An 18,002-nucleotide genomic window follows, 5' to 3' on the forward strand; every position below is an offset into this window, starting at 1 on the left:
CCACTTAATTTTGAAGAAGAACAAACTACATTTCTTCTTCAATGAAAGTATCGATAGAATAAGATTGTACCTTTGCCGGAGGCAGCATTTTGAAATTTTCAAGATATGTGTACTCTTCTTACTGCAACCTGACCTAATTTCTCTTGCTGTCATACATGGGTTGACTTGATAGGATTCTTTTGAAAAAGAATGTACAAGTTAATGAGATGCAGGCAAGTGTTTGCTTTCATGTTAAGGAGCCAAAGTTAAATCAAGGATTGTTATTTTTGAGATCCTGGTAGAAAATGCATAATTACATTATTCTTGTGATACATCTAATAGTGCTGATTGACAGTTAACTGCCTGGCTTTGTTTGAAATTTAAATCAGGCATATTAACTCTTGCATTGTCCTGAGAAATTAACCAGCTATTTTGTTGAGTTGAATTCAGTTCAGTCTACATATGCTTTTTGTGTACACTGTATTAATAAATGCAGCGTCCAGTACACTCAAGTGTATATTACAAAATGGACTGTAGCAATTCACCAAAATTACTTAGATATCATCTTACACACCTTCAAATATTACAAGAAAGAAGGACAAAGGCAGCAGATGCATGGGAAAACCACCACATCCCCTCCAAGTTGCTCACCATCCTGACTTGAAAATGTATCACTATTCCTTCAGTGCTGCTGGATTAACATCTTGGAATTCTCCCAAACAGCATTCTGGGTGTACCGATGTTGTCCCGGTTCTCCCCTCAGTCGAAATAAAATGCTCAGAGACACTGTATAATTTTGCCTCCCCCGTCTTTTTTCTGGGCCCTGGAGGGAGAGAGAACGATTGCCCATGTGCACAGGGATATGAGTTCTTGGTCTTCTCTCTTGTACAACAGTTTCTTTATGAATTATATAGTTATTTTACAGGGAGGAGCATCCAGATAAGGCAACATAGATATTGATTGGGTGACCATTACAATCAGCAAAGACTTAGCCATCTGCTGTTACAGAATGAATGTTCTTAACCTTACCTGGCTTCACATATGAATACTTGTAACCTTGTTAAACTGACCTTACAAAACTGAATGCTTCCAATATTGTTAAATGGCTCTACAGAATGAATGCTTTTCCACCTTGTTATCTATTACCCTTGCCTCCAGCATCCCATTGTTAACTGCAAGCTCTTATCTGATCTGAGTCATGCTTAGTTGAACCTCTTGTTTTATAAAACTCAGAATTTGACTCTTTGCCTGCTTATACCCAAACACATTCTCATTCTCTCCTTTTATCATTTCATGATAACCACCTAGATGGCACTACCAGCTTTCATAAGACTCTGACAGCCAATATTTAAGCAGGTTATTGACACACAGCATGCAATGGTGATAACAAAAAATACTAGTCAGTCACAGTAATTAGAGTTTGAAGAATCCTCCCACTTGGGAAAAAAAATTCATCAGTGAAGCTCTTAAATCCACAGTCTTTAGTGACCACTCCATCCCTTCCAAGTCGAGTGGAAATAAGCCAGTTCTCTGCAAATTTCCTTCAGTAAAATCCAACCTGAAAACAAAATCTAGTCTGTCCTTCCGCGCCACTCCACGGAGAAATCTGAATTCTTGGATCAGGGCAGTTAAATACTTCACAAAACTGATGAGACTTCCATCCTTCTGGAGATGCTTCAGATGGAGAATACCAGCGCATCTGAGCATTTGGTGCAGCAGCTGCAGGCTCGGTGAATGCAGCATTCTTTGCTGCATCTGCTCCCGTTCTGCTGTTAAATGTAACAAAGCCAACTGGCTGATTTGATGTTGGCTTGATCAGTGAACCTTCATATCCCTTAAATGATCTAAAAACAAGGTAAAGTTCACGTGGTTTAATGTCCACAGGAAGACCACTGATGAAGCATACTAACCTCCTCTTCACTGTTGTTAGCTTCACTTTTCATGCTCATGACTAGGGAGTTGATTGAATCCATTGGATCAGGTTGTGGAGGGGTGGGCGGTGGTCCGAAGGCGTGCTTTACCTGTGAATGGAGAAACTCTAGCGAAGATTTTAGTTGCAGGAAGTATCTTTGTATTTCCCCTCTCATTCCTTCTTTGCCAAGGTGGTTGTCAGTATGATGATAGTCGCACATTTAACTACACTAAAGTGTGTGTACCTATTTCAACATTCTCAGTCGTTTTGACGTCTGTTAGTCTGTTCACTATTTATGACATTATCAAGTTTTATGCAATCCATAAACTTATAAATTGTACTGCCTAAGCAATTCAGTCAATTATAAACAACAATCAATGGTCCTAAAGTCAAACCCTCTGGTACCTCACTCAGGTTATTCAAAAATTATTTTCCTTTAACAAATTGATACTTGGCTAACGTGAAAGCAGGAAGAGTATTTTGAAAGTCTGGAACGGCAAGAAAACAACAAAATGTTTCCTGTACTTTAGCAATTGGAGAGGCAGTTTCAGTTCAGATTTAAATCTCAAATATTCGTGGAAAACAAATGCTGAAAATTTTAAAATTTGTTATCCAAATGAAAGTTCACAAATAAAACTGTTGGAATTACGGTGGCAACTTTGGTTGAGATCAACATTCTTTGACTTTGCAATATGAAGAGGGCCAATGAAGTCTTAACAATAATTGAAAGAATTTAAATGGCTCAGCCTAAAGTTCTAAAATTCTCTAAGATCTTAACAAAACATCAGACTCTAAATACACACTTTTTGTGAAAACTCTGCATTAAAAACATAGTAGCAAATATAGTACTTTAATATAGTACTTTCATCTGGCTAAAGCATGACCACTAACCCAACTATGTTTTTTTAACAGGCATTATAGAATTTCAAACAAATCAGAGGCTCAAGGCATTCAATCATTTTGTTTTAAGGTTACAAGTTTGATAATTTTGAAAAGGACATTGTACAATTTCAATGTAAGAACAAAATCTAGCCCATTACATAGCCCACAAAACACATTGAATTGAGATTCTGATTCAAACAGGGCAAAACAATTATTTAAAATGATTTTCTGAACCAGTATTTTAACAAACCGGTATTTTTAAACATCAAACACTCTGAGCATGGCACAATTTACGTTGAAACTTGCCTTTTTCAACCCAAGTATTAGTACAACCTTAATTTGTGGTTTTCATTTTTATCGACCTATTTATCTACTCACTGAAATTACACTTAAAAAGAGATAGCCCTAGTGGTGAGCCACGTGGCGCCACAGTCCAACCCACACTCTTTTTTTTTTTCCCCCCCCCTCCAGAACAAAGACTTGCAGAGGCTCAAATTTTGCACGAGGGGACTTTAACCCTTTCTCAATTTACTCCTCTCAAGGGCTCGAACCCCATTAAACCCAGAGAATGTGAATCCCAATTAAATACAGAGAGCTTCAATCTCACTTAAACACAGAGTTTGAACACCAGCACAGCGCGGAGGACTCGAACCCCAATCAAACCCGCTCAGGAGACTTGAACCTCAGTATCGTGCAGAGGACTCGAACCTCAAACAAACCCAACCAGGGGAATTGAACCCCAGTATTGCACAGAGGACTCGAACCTCAATTATTCCCCATCCGGGGACTTGAACCCCAAAACTGCGCAGGGGACTTGAACCTCCCCCTACAGCAAATGTACTACAGTGGTTCAAGAAGGCTACTCATCCCCACTTTTTCGAGAGCAGCTAGGGATTGGCAATTATTTCTAGCCCAGCCAGTGACACTTGCACCCCTGAATGAATTTTTAAAAATAGCTGCACTACGCTGCCAGCCTGCACTACTAACAGTCCTAAGTTAGTTGTCAGCACAATTGTTTGCGTACGCATTTGCACAAAAACATGAAGGAATCAAAGCTAATGCAAAATACAATCTCAGCTAATTCTCTTTACATCAAAACCCAGAGTCTACAAAGTCATAGAGATGTGCAGCATAGAAACAGGTCCTTCAACCCGTCTATGCCGACCAGATATCCCAACCCAATCTAGTCCCACCTGCCAGCACCCGGCCCATATCCCTCCAAACCCTTCCTATTCATATACCCATCCAAATGCTTTTTAAATGTTGCAATTGTACCAGCCTCCACCATTTCCTCTGGCAGCTCATTCCATACGTGTACCACCATCTGCATGAAAACGTTGCCCCTTAGGTCTCTTTTATATCTTTCCCCTCTCACCCTAAACCTATACCCTCTAGTTCTGGACTCCCCGACCCCAGGGAAAAGACTTTGCCTATTTATCCTATCCATGCCCCTCAATTTTGCAAACCTCTATAAGGTTGCCCCTCAGCCTCCGACGCTCCGAGGGAAAATAGTCCCAGCCTGTTCAGCCTCTCCCTATAGCTCAAATCCTCCAATCCCAGCAACATCCTTGTAAATCTTTTCTGAACCCCTTCAAGTTTCACAACATCTTTCTGATAGGAAGGAGACCAGAACTGCACGCAGTATTCCAACAGTGGCCTAACCAATGACCTGTACAGCCTCAACATGACGTCCCCAACTCCTGTACTCAATACTCTGACCAATAAAAGAAAGCATGTCAAACGCCTTCTTCACTATCCTATCTACCTGCGACTCACTTTCAAGGAGCTATGAACCTGCAGTCCAAAGTTTCTTTGTTCAGCAACACTCTCTAGGACCTTACCATTAAGTGTATAAGCCCTGCTAAAATTTCTTTTCCCAAAATGCAGCACCTCATATTTATCTAAATTAAACTCCATCTGCCACTTCTCGGCCCATTGGCACATCTGATCAAGATTCTGTTGTAGTCTGAGGTAACCTTCTTCGCTGTTCACTACACCTCCAATTTTGATGTCATCTGCAAACTTACCAACTGTACCTCTTATGCTCGCATCCAAATCATTTATATAAATGATGAAAAGCAGTGGACCCAGCACCGATCCTTATGGCATTCTACTGGTCACAGGCCTCCAGTCTTAAAAAAAAAACCCTCCACCACCACCCTCTGTCTTCTACCTTTGAGCCAGTTCTGTATCCAAATGGCTAGTTCTCCCTGTATTCCGTGAGACTTAACCCTGCTAATCAGTCTCCCGGGGGGAACCTTGTCAAATGCCTTACTGAAGTCCATACAGATCACATCTACTGCTCTACCCTCATCAATCCTCTTTGTTACTTCCTCAAAAAAACTCAATCAAGTTTGTGAGACATGATTTCCCATGCATAAAACTATGTTGACTATCCCTTATCAGTCCTTGCCTTTCCAAATACATGTACATCCTGTCCCTCAGGATTCCCTCCAACAACTTGACCAGTACTGACGCCAGGCTCACTGGTCTATAGTTCCCTGGCTTGTCCTTACCACCCTTCTTAAACAGTGGCACCACGTTAGCCAACCTCCAGTCTTCCGGCACCTCACCTGTGACTATCAATGATACAAATATCTCAGTAAGAGGCCCAGCAACCACTTCTCCAGCTTCCCACAGAGTTCTAGGGTACACCTGATCAGGTCCTGGGGATTTATTCACCTTTGTGTTTCAAGACATCCAGCACTTCCTCCTCTGTAATATGGACATGATTATGATTTGATTGTCAAGTCAAGTTCTAAACTAAGTATTTTGTGTTAAATCATGTAGTCAAGTAAAATAAGTCCTATGAATTAGTCTGACGATCCATCCAGTATACAGGTAATCAAACTCATAAAAATGTGTTTCAGAAAATTTCAGCTTTTCAGGGATTTAGCCTGATCCCTGCCTCACCACAATATATAACCAACCCTGATTCTACGAAAATGACATATGTCACAGAACCTGTTCATCACTGCTTAAGACAGTTTGGACAATTTAAATCCACCAATATTATCTTCAATTCACAGAGCCAATAGCAGTATCTATATCTTTTGGTCATTCTTTGTCTCCCCAGAAGTTGTGCATTCCAATTACGTTTTCAGTCTTTGCTTCCTAAGAAATCAGAAGGGCCAGTTTTCTCACTTAGCTTCCCTTTTTGATATGGGTCTGTCTTTTTTAAAAAAAAAAATTTGAAACCATGGATTCCATCATGTGTGATACAGAACTCATAGTTTATGAGCAGTTGCATTAGTTTAATTTCTGAACAGTTATATTATTGAATTGTTATTATGTGAAATTGGATTCTTAGAGATGTACAAAATGGAAACAGACCTTTCGGACCAACTGCTTCATATCGACCAGATATCCTAAATTAATACGGTCCCATTTGTCAGCATTTGGCCCGTGTCCCTCTGAACCCTTCCTGTTCATGTACCCATCCAGATGCCTTTTAAATGTTGCAATTGTACCAGCCTCTCCACCTCTGGCAGCTCATTCCATCCTTGCATCACCTTCTGTGTGAAAATATTGCCCCTTAGGTCCCTTTTAAATCTTCCCCTCTCATCTTAAGCCGATGCCCTCTATTTTTAGACTCCACTATATTTGGGAAAAGACCTTGTCCATTCACCATATCCATGCCCCTCATGATTTTATTAACCTCTGTAAGGTCACCACTCAGCCTCCGAGGTTCCAGGAAAACAGCCTCAGCCTATTCAACCTCTCCTTATACCCCAATCCCTCCTGGCAATATCCTTGTAAATCTTTTCTGAATCCTTTCAAGTTTCATAACATCTTTCCTGTAGCAGCTTGATCTGTTGCCATTGCTGGTCTTATTTTGCCATAAAATTGAAATTAGAGGTTATTAGTATTGATAGTCCTATATCATAGGGAATAATTGACCTATTATAGTGGACAAATGTCAAATGTTGCTACTTTAGCTTTGAATTCTTTGTTCAGCTATGATGGTTGTCATCGTATTCTGTGATTTTTGTTTTTGCTTCCATAAAAAGCATTGCTGTGGTTTGGGAGTTGCACCAACATTTGAAAGAAATTTCGATGGATGTAATGTTGTTTAGTGACTCCAGAAAACTCATATCTACTGACATCTACAGGCTTTAGGTAAACCTGAAATTGGCAGATGAAATATAATATAGAAAACTGGTAGATAAAACAGAAAAAAAATTATTTAATTGGAGAGAAGCTGGAGACTGCTGCAATATAGATGGACCTTGGCATTCTCATACATGAAAGAATATTGAAATGTGGCCTTGATACCAAGAGAATGGAATATAAAAGTGGGACAGACTCTCTTCAACTGCATAAAATGGTGCGGTGACCACATTTGGTGTACTGTGTGCGGTTTGGACTCGTGACTTAAGGAAGAGTAAAGTTGCATGGAAACCAGTTGAGGGAAGGTTCATTAGGCTGATTGTTGGGACGATTGGATTACCGTATGAGGAAAGGTTAAGCAGATTGACCTATACCCATTTAAGTTTGAAAGAATGAGACATAGGATTCTGAGGATGCTTAACTGGGTGAATGCTGAGATGATATTTCTCGTTGGACAATCCAGAGCGAAGCGACACAGTTTCAGATGAGGGGCCCTCATATTAGATATTGATGAAAAGGAATTTCTTCTGAATTTCTTGTGAATTTTTGGGATATTTAGAAAGCTGTGAAAGGTGAATCATTGTATTTTTTAAGCTAATAGACCTTTTCTATTATGATATCTTGTTCATATGCACTGACCAGATTGAAAAGCGAAGTCAGACAATATGGGCAAGATACCAAAAGATTACCCATATCTGTGAGTATGTTTCCCAAAATAATGGAGCTCATTTATGTGTGAGATGGAAAAAATCATTAAGCAATGAATGTTCAGTTGAGTATAAAATAAGTGCAGTTTGAAACAATATGCATTCCACAGTTGTTACATGCTTTTTTTTTTGCAGATTCTTTTTATTACTCAAATCCAGTTTCCAGGTTTTGAAAGATCTTGACATGCCTCAACATCTTTGGCGATAATTGAAATGAAGAGCGAGGAACCTTCACTTTGCAGAGTTTCTGACTATTTTTTGTTTCATCAACAGGCTTTTGGGAATGCAAAGACAGCTCATAATAACAACTCGAGCCGTTTTGGTAAATTCATTCAAGTGAACTACCAGGAGACTGGCACTGTACGAGGGTGAGTAATGTAAGGCATATGGCTGGATTACTGTTTGTTTAAAAAGAGTGATGAAAAGAGAAATCATTCAATATTTTTGAATCTCCTCCCACCATAAATAGGTTTCTATTTTATCAGCTAAGTTTGTTGAAGCATTATTAGTGATATAATTATTATAAGTTAAATATAAAATAAGTGCACAATGATATTTGCAGAGAGGAGGTTAAGAGGTATGAGACTGTGGGTGGATGAATGGAATTGCTACCTTTTGAAAAGCAACAGCACTCAACTATTTAGCCATTTGAAATTCTCCTGTTGATGTTGTCAACGAATCGTTTTTGGACCTGCTCTCACTCAAGCAAATAGAGACTACTTCATTACACCTCTGACCTGTACCTTGTAGTTGGCGGACCAGGTTAAAGATCATACACCAGGTTATAGTCCAACAGGTTTGTTTGGAAGCACTAGCTTGGGAGCAGCGCTCTGAGAGCTGGTGCTTCCAAATAAACTTGTTGGACTATAACCTCGTGATGTGAGATTTTTAACTTTGTCCACCCCAGTCCAACACTGGCATATCCCACATTCTAGTTGGTGGACAGACTGTGAAGTTGGAAGATGAATTTTGTGCCTTAGAAATCTCCAGGCTCTGCTCTGCTCTTGTAGTCTCAGTATTTATACAGATGGTTCAGTTTAGTTTCTTGTCTATGGTAAGCCCCAGGATGATAGTGGGAGATTCAGTGATAATATCAGTGGATTTGAAGGGGCAGTGGTCAGGTTCTCAGTTGTTTGAGATGTTACTTGGTACTTGTTATTGCTCATCAGGTCACGTCAGAGCGTCCAGTTCCTGTTTCGTTTGGACACAAATACTTCAGTGCCTGAGAAATTGTGATTGCTGAAACTTCAACTGACTGTTGACTTTGTAATGGAGAGTGTGTCTTTGATAAAGCAGCTATAGATGGCTGGGCCTACGAACTCTTACATTGATGTCCTGTGGTGGAGTGATTGACTTTGAGCAATCATAGCCATCTTCCTTTGTGTTTTGTATGACTCCATTGTCTGCACATATGTAGAAGCTTGATGTTTAGTTATGTCATCATAATGCCAAGTGATAGTTTACACCTACTGAAGAAGGAGGTAGAGTGTTTGGCAGGCTTTGGAAAGCACTGCAGGTGGCAGTTTAAGCAAAGAAGCAATTTGACCATCTAATCCTTGAAGACCTTTTAGAACTCGGTGGTCTTTCTGTCTCAAGTGAGTGAACTAAGTGGAACATTAAATGGGAATGACAGAGAAAGAAAATTATAATGAACTGTTAGATAAAAGTCATAAAAGGAGATAGGAGTCAATGGACTGAGTGGGTGTGGATGATTAAAGAAATTTCATTTGTGATTCCATACACAACTTAATAGAAAGGCCTTTACAGCCAATTAATTATATTTGTACTGCAAATGAAAGTTTTGTAGTGTGGCAGTCAATTTGTGTGTAGCAATGTGATAATGAACAGGTGAATGTTTTACTCATATTGACTGAAGGATAAATATTGGGAAAGACACCAGGGAGAACTCCCCTGCTCTTCTTAGAAATTTTATCACGGTATCTTTCGCCCTCTTATTTAGGGAGCAGATAGGGCTTCTATTTAACATCTCATCCAAAAGTCAATATTGCTAATAGTGGCATACTTCCTCACTCTTGTAGAGAGAAAAAAACAACCTAGCCTTCCTGATCAAGCCCGTTGACCTCTTAATGTTTTTTCCTCAGAACATAGTGCTGCTTCTAATTCATAGCTAACACCTAATGGTCAGACATGTCAGAGGAGGCAATAGTGATGATGCATATGCTTTAGACCAAAAAGTCCATGATTTTTTAGATGACATTTGCAAGAAATGAGAGTGCATAAAGAGGTAACGAGTGGAGAAAACAATTTGATTTTCTTTGTTATTTGTGGATACTTGGGAGTGATGAGTAGTTTTGGCTCTGATCTGATAGAAGAGAAAAGGGTTACCTCAAATTACAACAGGATCTGTACCAGATGGGCCAATGAGCTGAGAAGTGACAGATACAGTTTAATTCTGATTAATGCGAGGTGCTGCATTTTGGGAAAGCAAATCTTAGCAGGACTTGTACACTTAATGGTAAGGTCCTGGGGAGTGTTGCTGAACAAAGAGACCTTGGAGTGCAGGTTTAGTTCCTTGAAAGTGGAGTTGCAGGGAGATAGGATAGTGAAGAAGGCATTTGTTTTGCTTTCCTTTATTGGTCAGAGTATTGAGTAGAGGAGTTGGGAGGTCATGTTGTGGCTGTACAGGACATTGGTTAGGCCATTGTTGGAATATTGCGTGCAATTCTGGTCTCCTTTCTTTCGGAAGGGTGTTGTGAAACTTAAAAGTGTTCAGAAAAGATTTACAAGGATGTTGCCAGGGTTGGAGGATTTGAGCTATAGGGAGAGGCTGAACAGGCTGGGGGTGTTTTCCCTGGTGCGTCGGAGGCTGAGGGGTGACGTTATAGAGGTTTACAAATTATGAGGGGCATGGATAGGATAAATAGACAAAGTATTTTCCCTGGGGTCAGGGAGTCCAGAACTAGAGGGCATAGGTTTAGGGTGAGAGGGGAAAGATATAAAAGAGACCTAAGGGGCAACTTTTTCATGCAGACGGTGGTACGTATATAGAATGAGCTGCCAGAGGATAGAAGAAGAAGAATACAGCGCAGTACAGGCCCTTTGGCCCTCGATGTTGCGCTGATCCAAGCCCACCTAACCTATACTAACCCACTATCATCCATACACCTATCCAATGCCCGCTTAAATGCCCATAAAGAGGGAGAGTCCACCACTGCTACTGGCAGGGCATTCCATGAACTTACAACTCGCTGAGTGAAAAACCTACCCCTAACTTCAGTCCTATATAGTGAGAAGGCTCATCGGGGAATGTGCAGAGTTAATTCAACTTTTCAGAAAACAAGACCCACAAAACCTTTCAAATGCACATCATTTCCATCTGGTTTCCAAGAATTTGCATTGCAAAGTATTGTGGTGTAGAACCCCACATGTACACCCTGCAGTTTTGGAATTATCCACCTTTGTGCATGAAATGGAGTTTTAGAACATAAAACAGAAATACAGCGCAGAACAGGCCCTTCAGCCCTCAATGTTGCGCCGACCTGTGAACTATTCTCAGCTCATCTCCCTACACTATCCCATTATCATCCATGTGCTTATCCAAGGATTGTTTAAATGCCCCTAAAGGCAGGTAAGGCATTCCATGCCCTTACCACTCTCTGAGTAAACAACCTGTCTCTGACATCTGTCTTAAATCTATCACCACTCAATTTGTAGTTTTGCAAATTACAAGCTGACATCATCATTCTAGGAAAAAGACTTCTACTGTCTACCCTACCTAATCCTCTGATCATCTTGTATGTGTCTAGCAAATCCCCTCTTAACCTTCTTCTTTCCAATGAGAACAGACCCAAGTCTTTCAGCCTTTCCTCATAAGACCTTCCCTCCAGACCAGGCAACATCCTGGTAAATCTCCTCTGCACCTTTTCCAATGCTTCTACATCCTTCCTGTAATGGGGTGACCAGAGCTGTACACAATATTCCTAGTGTGGCAGCACTAGTTGCAACATGATATTCCCGGCTCGGGTGGCAACTTACAGGGATCTATGCACATGGACTCCAAGATCCCTTTGCACATCCACACTACCAAGAATCTTTCCATTGACCCAGTATTCTGCCTACCTGCTATTCTTCCCAAAGTGCATCACCTCACATTTAGCTGCATTGAGCTCCATTTGCCACCTCTCAACCCAATTCTGCAGATTATCCAAGTCCTCCTGCAACCAGTAATATTCTTCCAAACTGTCCACTACTCCACTGACTTTAGTGTCATCTGCAAACTTACTAACCCATCCACCTATGCCTGCGTCTAAGTCATTTATAAAAATAATGAACAGCTGTGGTCCCAAAACAGATCCTTGTGGCACACCACTAGTAATCAGACTCCAGACTGAATATTTTCCATCAACACCACTCGCTGCCTTCTTTCAGAAAGCAAGTTTCTAATCCAAACTGCTAAATCACCCTCAATTCCATGCCTCTGCATTTTATCCAACAGCCTACCATGTAGAATCTTATCAGAGGCTTTACTGAAGTCCATGTATACCACATCAACTGCCCTACCCTCATCTACATGCTTGGTCACCTTCTCAAAAAACTCAATAAGGTTTGTGAGACACGACCTTGACAAAAACATGTTGACTATCTGAAATCAAATTATTGCTTGCTAGATGATTATAAATCCTATCTCTTATAATTCTTTCCAAAACCTTTCCTACAACAAAAATAAGGCTCACTGATCTATAATTACCTGAGTCATCTCTACTGCCCTTCCTGAACAAGGGCACATTTGCAATCCTCCAATGCTCTGCTACTAAACCTGTAGACAATGACGACTCAAATATCAAACCCTAAGGCTCTGCTATCTCCTCCCTCGCTTCCCAGAGAATCCTCGGATAAATCCCATCCCTCAAAGCCATCCATTCTACTTATTTGTGACTCAGTATTCACATCGACGACAATGCCCTGTTCCTGAGTAAATACTGAAGAAAAGTATTCATTCAGTGTCTCCCCAATCTCTTCCGCCTCCACACGTAACTTCCCACTACTATCCTTGACTGGGCCTATTCCTACCCTAGTCATTCTTTTATTCCTATCATACCTATAGAAAGCCTTAGGGTTTTCCCTAATCCTACCGACTAAGGACCTTTCATGTCCCCTCCTTGCTGCTCTTAGCTCTCTCTTCAGGTCCTTCCTGGCTACCCTATAACTCAACAAGGATGTGGTGGAGACTGGTACAATTACAACATTTAAAAGGCATTTGGATGGGTATATGAATAGGAAGGGTTTGGAAGGATATGAGCTGGGTGCTGGCAGGTGGGACTAGATTGGGTTGAGATATCTGGTCAGCATGGACAAGTTGGACCGAAGGGTCTATTTCCATGCTGTACATCTCTATGACTCTAAGAGAGGAACAGTGCCACAACTTGAAATGAGCTAACCATGGCTGATAATGGACATCTAGAATGGATGCAACAACGTTTGAACAGATGGATAAATTTGCTTTTCCAGCACCTAACTCGATGGGCAACTTGGCATGGCCAATTCACCTGACCTGCACGTCTTTGGATCGGATATATGTACCCTGGTTGTATGGACAGACAGGCATGAAGGTTCAGTGGTTGATTTCTAAGAAGGCTTTTTATTGATCTAATAACAGAATTTTGCTTTTGTAGAGCTTATGTTGAAAAGTACCTGCTGGAGAAGTCGCGGCTGGTCTACCAGGAGCATAATGAACGGTAAGAGGTGCAAACTATACAATGAGTCAATTTGACATGACGTGAATATTACAAGAAATTCAGAAAGTGGGGTTCATACTCCATAGAACAAACATACAAAAAAAATGTGTATCTGTAAATGACAGCTCTAGCTAGTAGGATAAAGTAGGTTTCTAGTATTTTAATTTTAAATTTGGCAATTTAAAAATCATATTAAAAGTTACATTTTAGGATGAAATTATAACATACTAATTCCATGTTTCTGGAAAAGGATGTTTTTGTTCTATTTATGTTATTATACTGAAATATAATATATTTTTTGTGCCACAATTACCACTGATTAATATTTGTGCAGAAATGGACTTGCCAGATGGCAAGAACTGTAGTTTATGGTAATTTGCTGTGTTGCACCTTGAAATCCAGCAAAGTTTGTTCATTGTAAGCTTGTTTGAATTTAATTTCAAAACCATTATTGCAAAACAAAGGTAGCCCGATATTAGCAATTTGGTTGTAACAGGACGTTGGAAGTGGAACAAATCACATTGATGCAATAGGGGTAATTTTCATAGATTAGAGCAGGATAAAAGGTATTTTGTTACTCAGGATAAATCTGACCCGGGAGTGTTTGAGAGAACAGAAAGGAGGAACCTTTATTTGTAAACCTTGTTGTACGATGGAGGTGTTTGGCATGTAGTACATGGTCCTTTATTCTGCCTCATCAGGATTTGCAGGTCAAATTAAGTATAATGTGGAGAGAGCTTCACTTTGCATGTAACAGTGGTGTAACTGATATAGAATTTATCAACAATGAAATTGTAGAGGCCACCTCATGCTGCTACTTTGCAGTAAACACATGAGTGGTATTCTCCACTCATGGGATGCTACTGCCAAGCTCAAAAGATGCTCTGGATACTGACAGATGAGTAATATGGTCTATGAATTTCTGTAGTGGTGTGACATTGGGTATGTAGACTGCATGTCTCAGTGATCGGCAGACCATGTCAAACAATATGTCTCTTTAATTATCTGCAAGAGGCAGCATACTGACTGTACTTAACCAGACCTGCTTGCAAAATTCAGAATGGTGTAACGTGTTTCTGTAATTAGGCAATATGTACGAAATAATCCAAACTCTTATGAATTACACCAGAGACCCTTTTAAGATTTGGTCAGGGTTGCAGTATGTTTCATTGGCATGTGCTAGAATTTATTTTGGTAACCTTAAGGACTCTGTTCTATGTAGGCAAAAACAATTTGTGTGCAACATTGAATCTTTTTCATTGAGAAGGGGTTTTGGAGCCTGCCAATCCCCACTGCATTCCAGTTGTAATACCCTGGTTAGTCAGAAATACCTGCCCAGCCTGAGGTTAATCATCTCGTTAGATAGCAGATCCAGCTGCATCTCCATACCAGTGAAATGATACCCCTCTTCTCATGCCATATAAATTGGTGTTCCTTTCAATATTTGTTTTCTTGCAGCCCATTCCTGATGAGTACAAGACAAAAAGTCTTGACTTTCATGTCCCTTTTTAGTGATGTTTGATTTACCTTCTCACAAGCAATTATTTGACTTTTACTTCAACGTTTTTTGTGCTATCTTTGATATTGTGTCTGAAATGGAAATTAATCCCATTTTCAAGTAGTAACAGTTAATGAATACAAAATTCACTTCAAGATTAAAAGATTTGGGGTAAGGTTTGTGTCCCCATCTAGACAGGACACACAATTTTTACCTTGAAATTGTTTCCAGTTGAATGCTTAAGGATGCTTAAGTAATGCATGATTTTATCATTGAATAATATTTTACAGAAGTGGAGCTTCTGTGTTGGAAAATAAAAGATAATTTGTTCGAAAAGGAATTTCTGTTATTAACTTACCAATGAAACTGGCAAGACACTGGGGAATAGTCATTCAAATTGCAGCTGCTTTAATTTTTCTGAGGATTAAAATGTAGCAGATTTTACATGGAAAAGGATGACAACAGAGACCAGACCTAGATAAGAGAGAGAGATTTTAACTGAAATCATTGGGTTTGGTAATAATTTGGTATGTATGCCCTTGTGATGGTTAATCTGTTTATGTCAATTATTGATTTTTAGCGAAAAATCATTCACTTTTCATGTATCCTTTGTATAAGTCACTCTTTGACTTAATAACTGAAAAGTCCAAACTCAACACTTGCACCACTCAATGAAGTCAAACTCTCCCTGATACAAACCTCCTCATCCATAGAACGATAGGAAAACACACCATTTGATGTTGGCTGCTCAATTTTAGATCCTTTTGATGTAACTTCTGGGGGCAAGTCTGGCAGGAACAATGTCCAGTTTCTCTAAAATGTTGCTTGTAAAAGTCAACCCCCTATATCTTGAGTTTAAAAAATGAATTTGATGATTTGTGTCAAGTCAGTAGCTGTTTTCCCTTGATTAGATGTGCAGAGAGCGATTCTGTAATTTGATCTTGGATCAATATATGGATGTGTAAAAACTAATATAGTCTGTTCTCAGCACCATCGATAGTACAATCAGACTCCATTATATGCAGATAGAGGCAACTCCACTTCCAACTGTTTCAGCATAAATTAACACATTTAGACCTGAGCATTTTTACTGTTAGGATAATACAAATGGCTTCTCTTTATATTGCATAACTGATGTAAATTTGCCATATCTTCACAACTTTATTGTCGCATTGCAGTTGCTTGAATGTTAATGTAACATTGTGTGGTGTGTCATTCCTGTTTCAGAAACTATCATGTATTCTATTACTTGCTGGCAGGAGCCAATGAAGAAGAGAAAAAAAGTTTCCACCTGCAGGAGCCTGAAGAATACCATTACTTGAATCAGGTTAGTGCCAAAAGTTCATCCTGTGCAAAGCATTCATTGGAGATGTTACTTGTGAAATTTTTAAGGTAATATGTTTAGAAATTACAGCTGGAATGCATGTTGTTCAGAATTAAGTGGATTGACGTTGTGGCAGCTGGCATAAACATGAAAGCTTCTTTGCATTCATATGTATGTTAGAAAATTAATGGCAGCTTATATAATGATTATATTTATTTGATATCTTATATTAAATTATGAAGTTTCTGTGGTGTGAAGTTATGTTCCCAAACTAACATGGGTAGGGACATGGCAATTGTTAACTATTGAATGGAAGTTTGGGGCAAAAGGTGTCACCAGCAGCTTTGAGGCATCTCAAACCCTTTTGATTGAAGTTCAGAATAAGACAATTGATTTAGATGCAAATTAATAAAGCACAAAGTTCAAAATTGTAGCTGGGGTTGATTATTTTGTTAGATTATTTTATGCAGTATAAATATAGATGATTGAATCTTTCAGAATCAAAAACAGCTTATCATCTCTTTTAAAAGCATGCCTTTGATCGGACTGCAAAAGTCTGTGACTCATCTTTTTGGCTTTTTGTTTCCATCCTTTGATGAAGTTAATTTAGATTTACTCTCATTGTAGGAGAGAGAACACTGTAATTGCAATTTGAAACAAAGTACATTAATCTCCCTCAATAATATTGCTTAAGGCAATACGTGGCTGACTAATTGAGTTTTGCAAATCAGAAAATCTAGACTGTGCTTTAACAAAGGACAGGCATGCGAACTCTACCAGGGCAACAATTACATAGTTACAATTGAGACCTCGAGGAGAAAAGGTGTGCTTCTTATTTTAGATCTCATTCTGCTGAAAAGTCTCTTCGTGGATCTTGAGTTAGGACAAATTTGAGCTTGTTCTTGCTGACAGCTGCTTTTGCTCGTAAAGGTTGGTGATGTTCTTGATGTATTTGGTATAATTGATGGCCATGGTACTGTGACAAATGAGGTCAAAGCGTAGTGAAATCTGTGCCGCAGTTAGCAGGCAACCAGTTTCCATGTGCAAAGCATAGAGCTGCTGATCCAACAGGCTTATCAAACACTATTCCTGTGTACTGCTGCCATCTCCCCTTTACCATGAATACATTTCTTACTCTATGAATGATACCTGCAATCTACTGAGAAAGGTTAAAACATACAAATTGGATATACATAAGTAACCTTTTGACTTAAAAAATGTGCTTGGTTGGTGGTCTTCATGAGCAATTTTAACTTAATGTTCCAATATACCCTTGTATCTACTTTAATAAATGGACAATTTCTCTGTTCTATTTTTGCATGTTTGAATCAAATTACATGAGCTTTTTGGATTGTGATAACTATTTCAATTTGTTACAATAATGAATTAAAGTCATACAGCATGGAAACATACTCTTCGGTCTCATTCGTCTGCGCCGACTAGATATCCCAATCTGACCTAGTCCCATTTGACAGCGTTTGGCCTGTGTCTCTCTAAAAAGTTTCTATTCGTGTACTCATCCAGATGCCTTTTAAATGTTACAATTGTACCCCCCCTCCACCACCTTCCCTGGCAGCTCGTTCCATACACTCACTGCCCTCTGCATGAAAAGTTGCCCCTCAGACCCCTTTTAAACAGAGAACATAGAAGAATACAGCGCAGTACAGGCCCTTCGGCCCTCGATGTTGCGCCGATCCAAGCCTACCTAACCTACACTAGCCCACTATCCTCCATATGCCTATCCAATGCCCGCTTAAATGCCCATAATGAGGGAGAGTCCACCACTGCTACTGGCAGGGCATTCCATGAACTCACGACTCGCTGAGTAAAGAACCTACCCCTAACATTTGTCCTATACCTACCCCCCCCTTAATTTAAAGCTATGCCCCCTTGT

The 18,002-nt window shown here is 39.7% G+C and overlaps 1 protein-coding gene across 1 annotated transcript in view; it reads left to right on the top strand.

The window, feature by feature from the left end:
- The window catches only part of myo9aa (myosin IXAa), a 363,558-nt gene that overhangs the window by 149,976 nt on the left and 195,580 nt on the right, over positions 1–18,002 (top strand). The window contains exons 3-5 of the mRNA XM_043680122.1: positions 7,864–7,958; positions 13,224–13,286; positions 16,012–16,111. Coding sequence (XP_043536057.1) covers positions 7,864–7,958; positions 13,224–13,286; positions 16,012–16,111 — 258 coding nt within the window. The remainder of the gene's footprint in view (positions 1–7,863; positions 7,959–13,223; positions 13,287–16,011; positions 16,112–18,002) is intronic.

The sequence above is a fragment of the Chiloscyllium plagiosum genome, chromosome 40 (assembly GCF_004010195.1).
Source record: "Chiloscyllium plagiosum isolate BGI_BamShark_2017 chromosome 40, ASM401019v2, whole genome shotgun sequence".
Lineage (NCBI taxonomy): Eukaryota > Metazoa > Chordata > Chondrichthyes > Orectolobiformes > Hemiscylliidae > Chiloscyllium > Chiloscyllium plagiosum.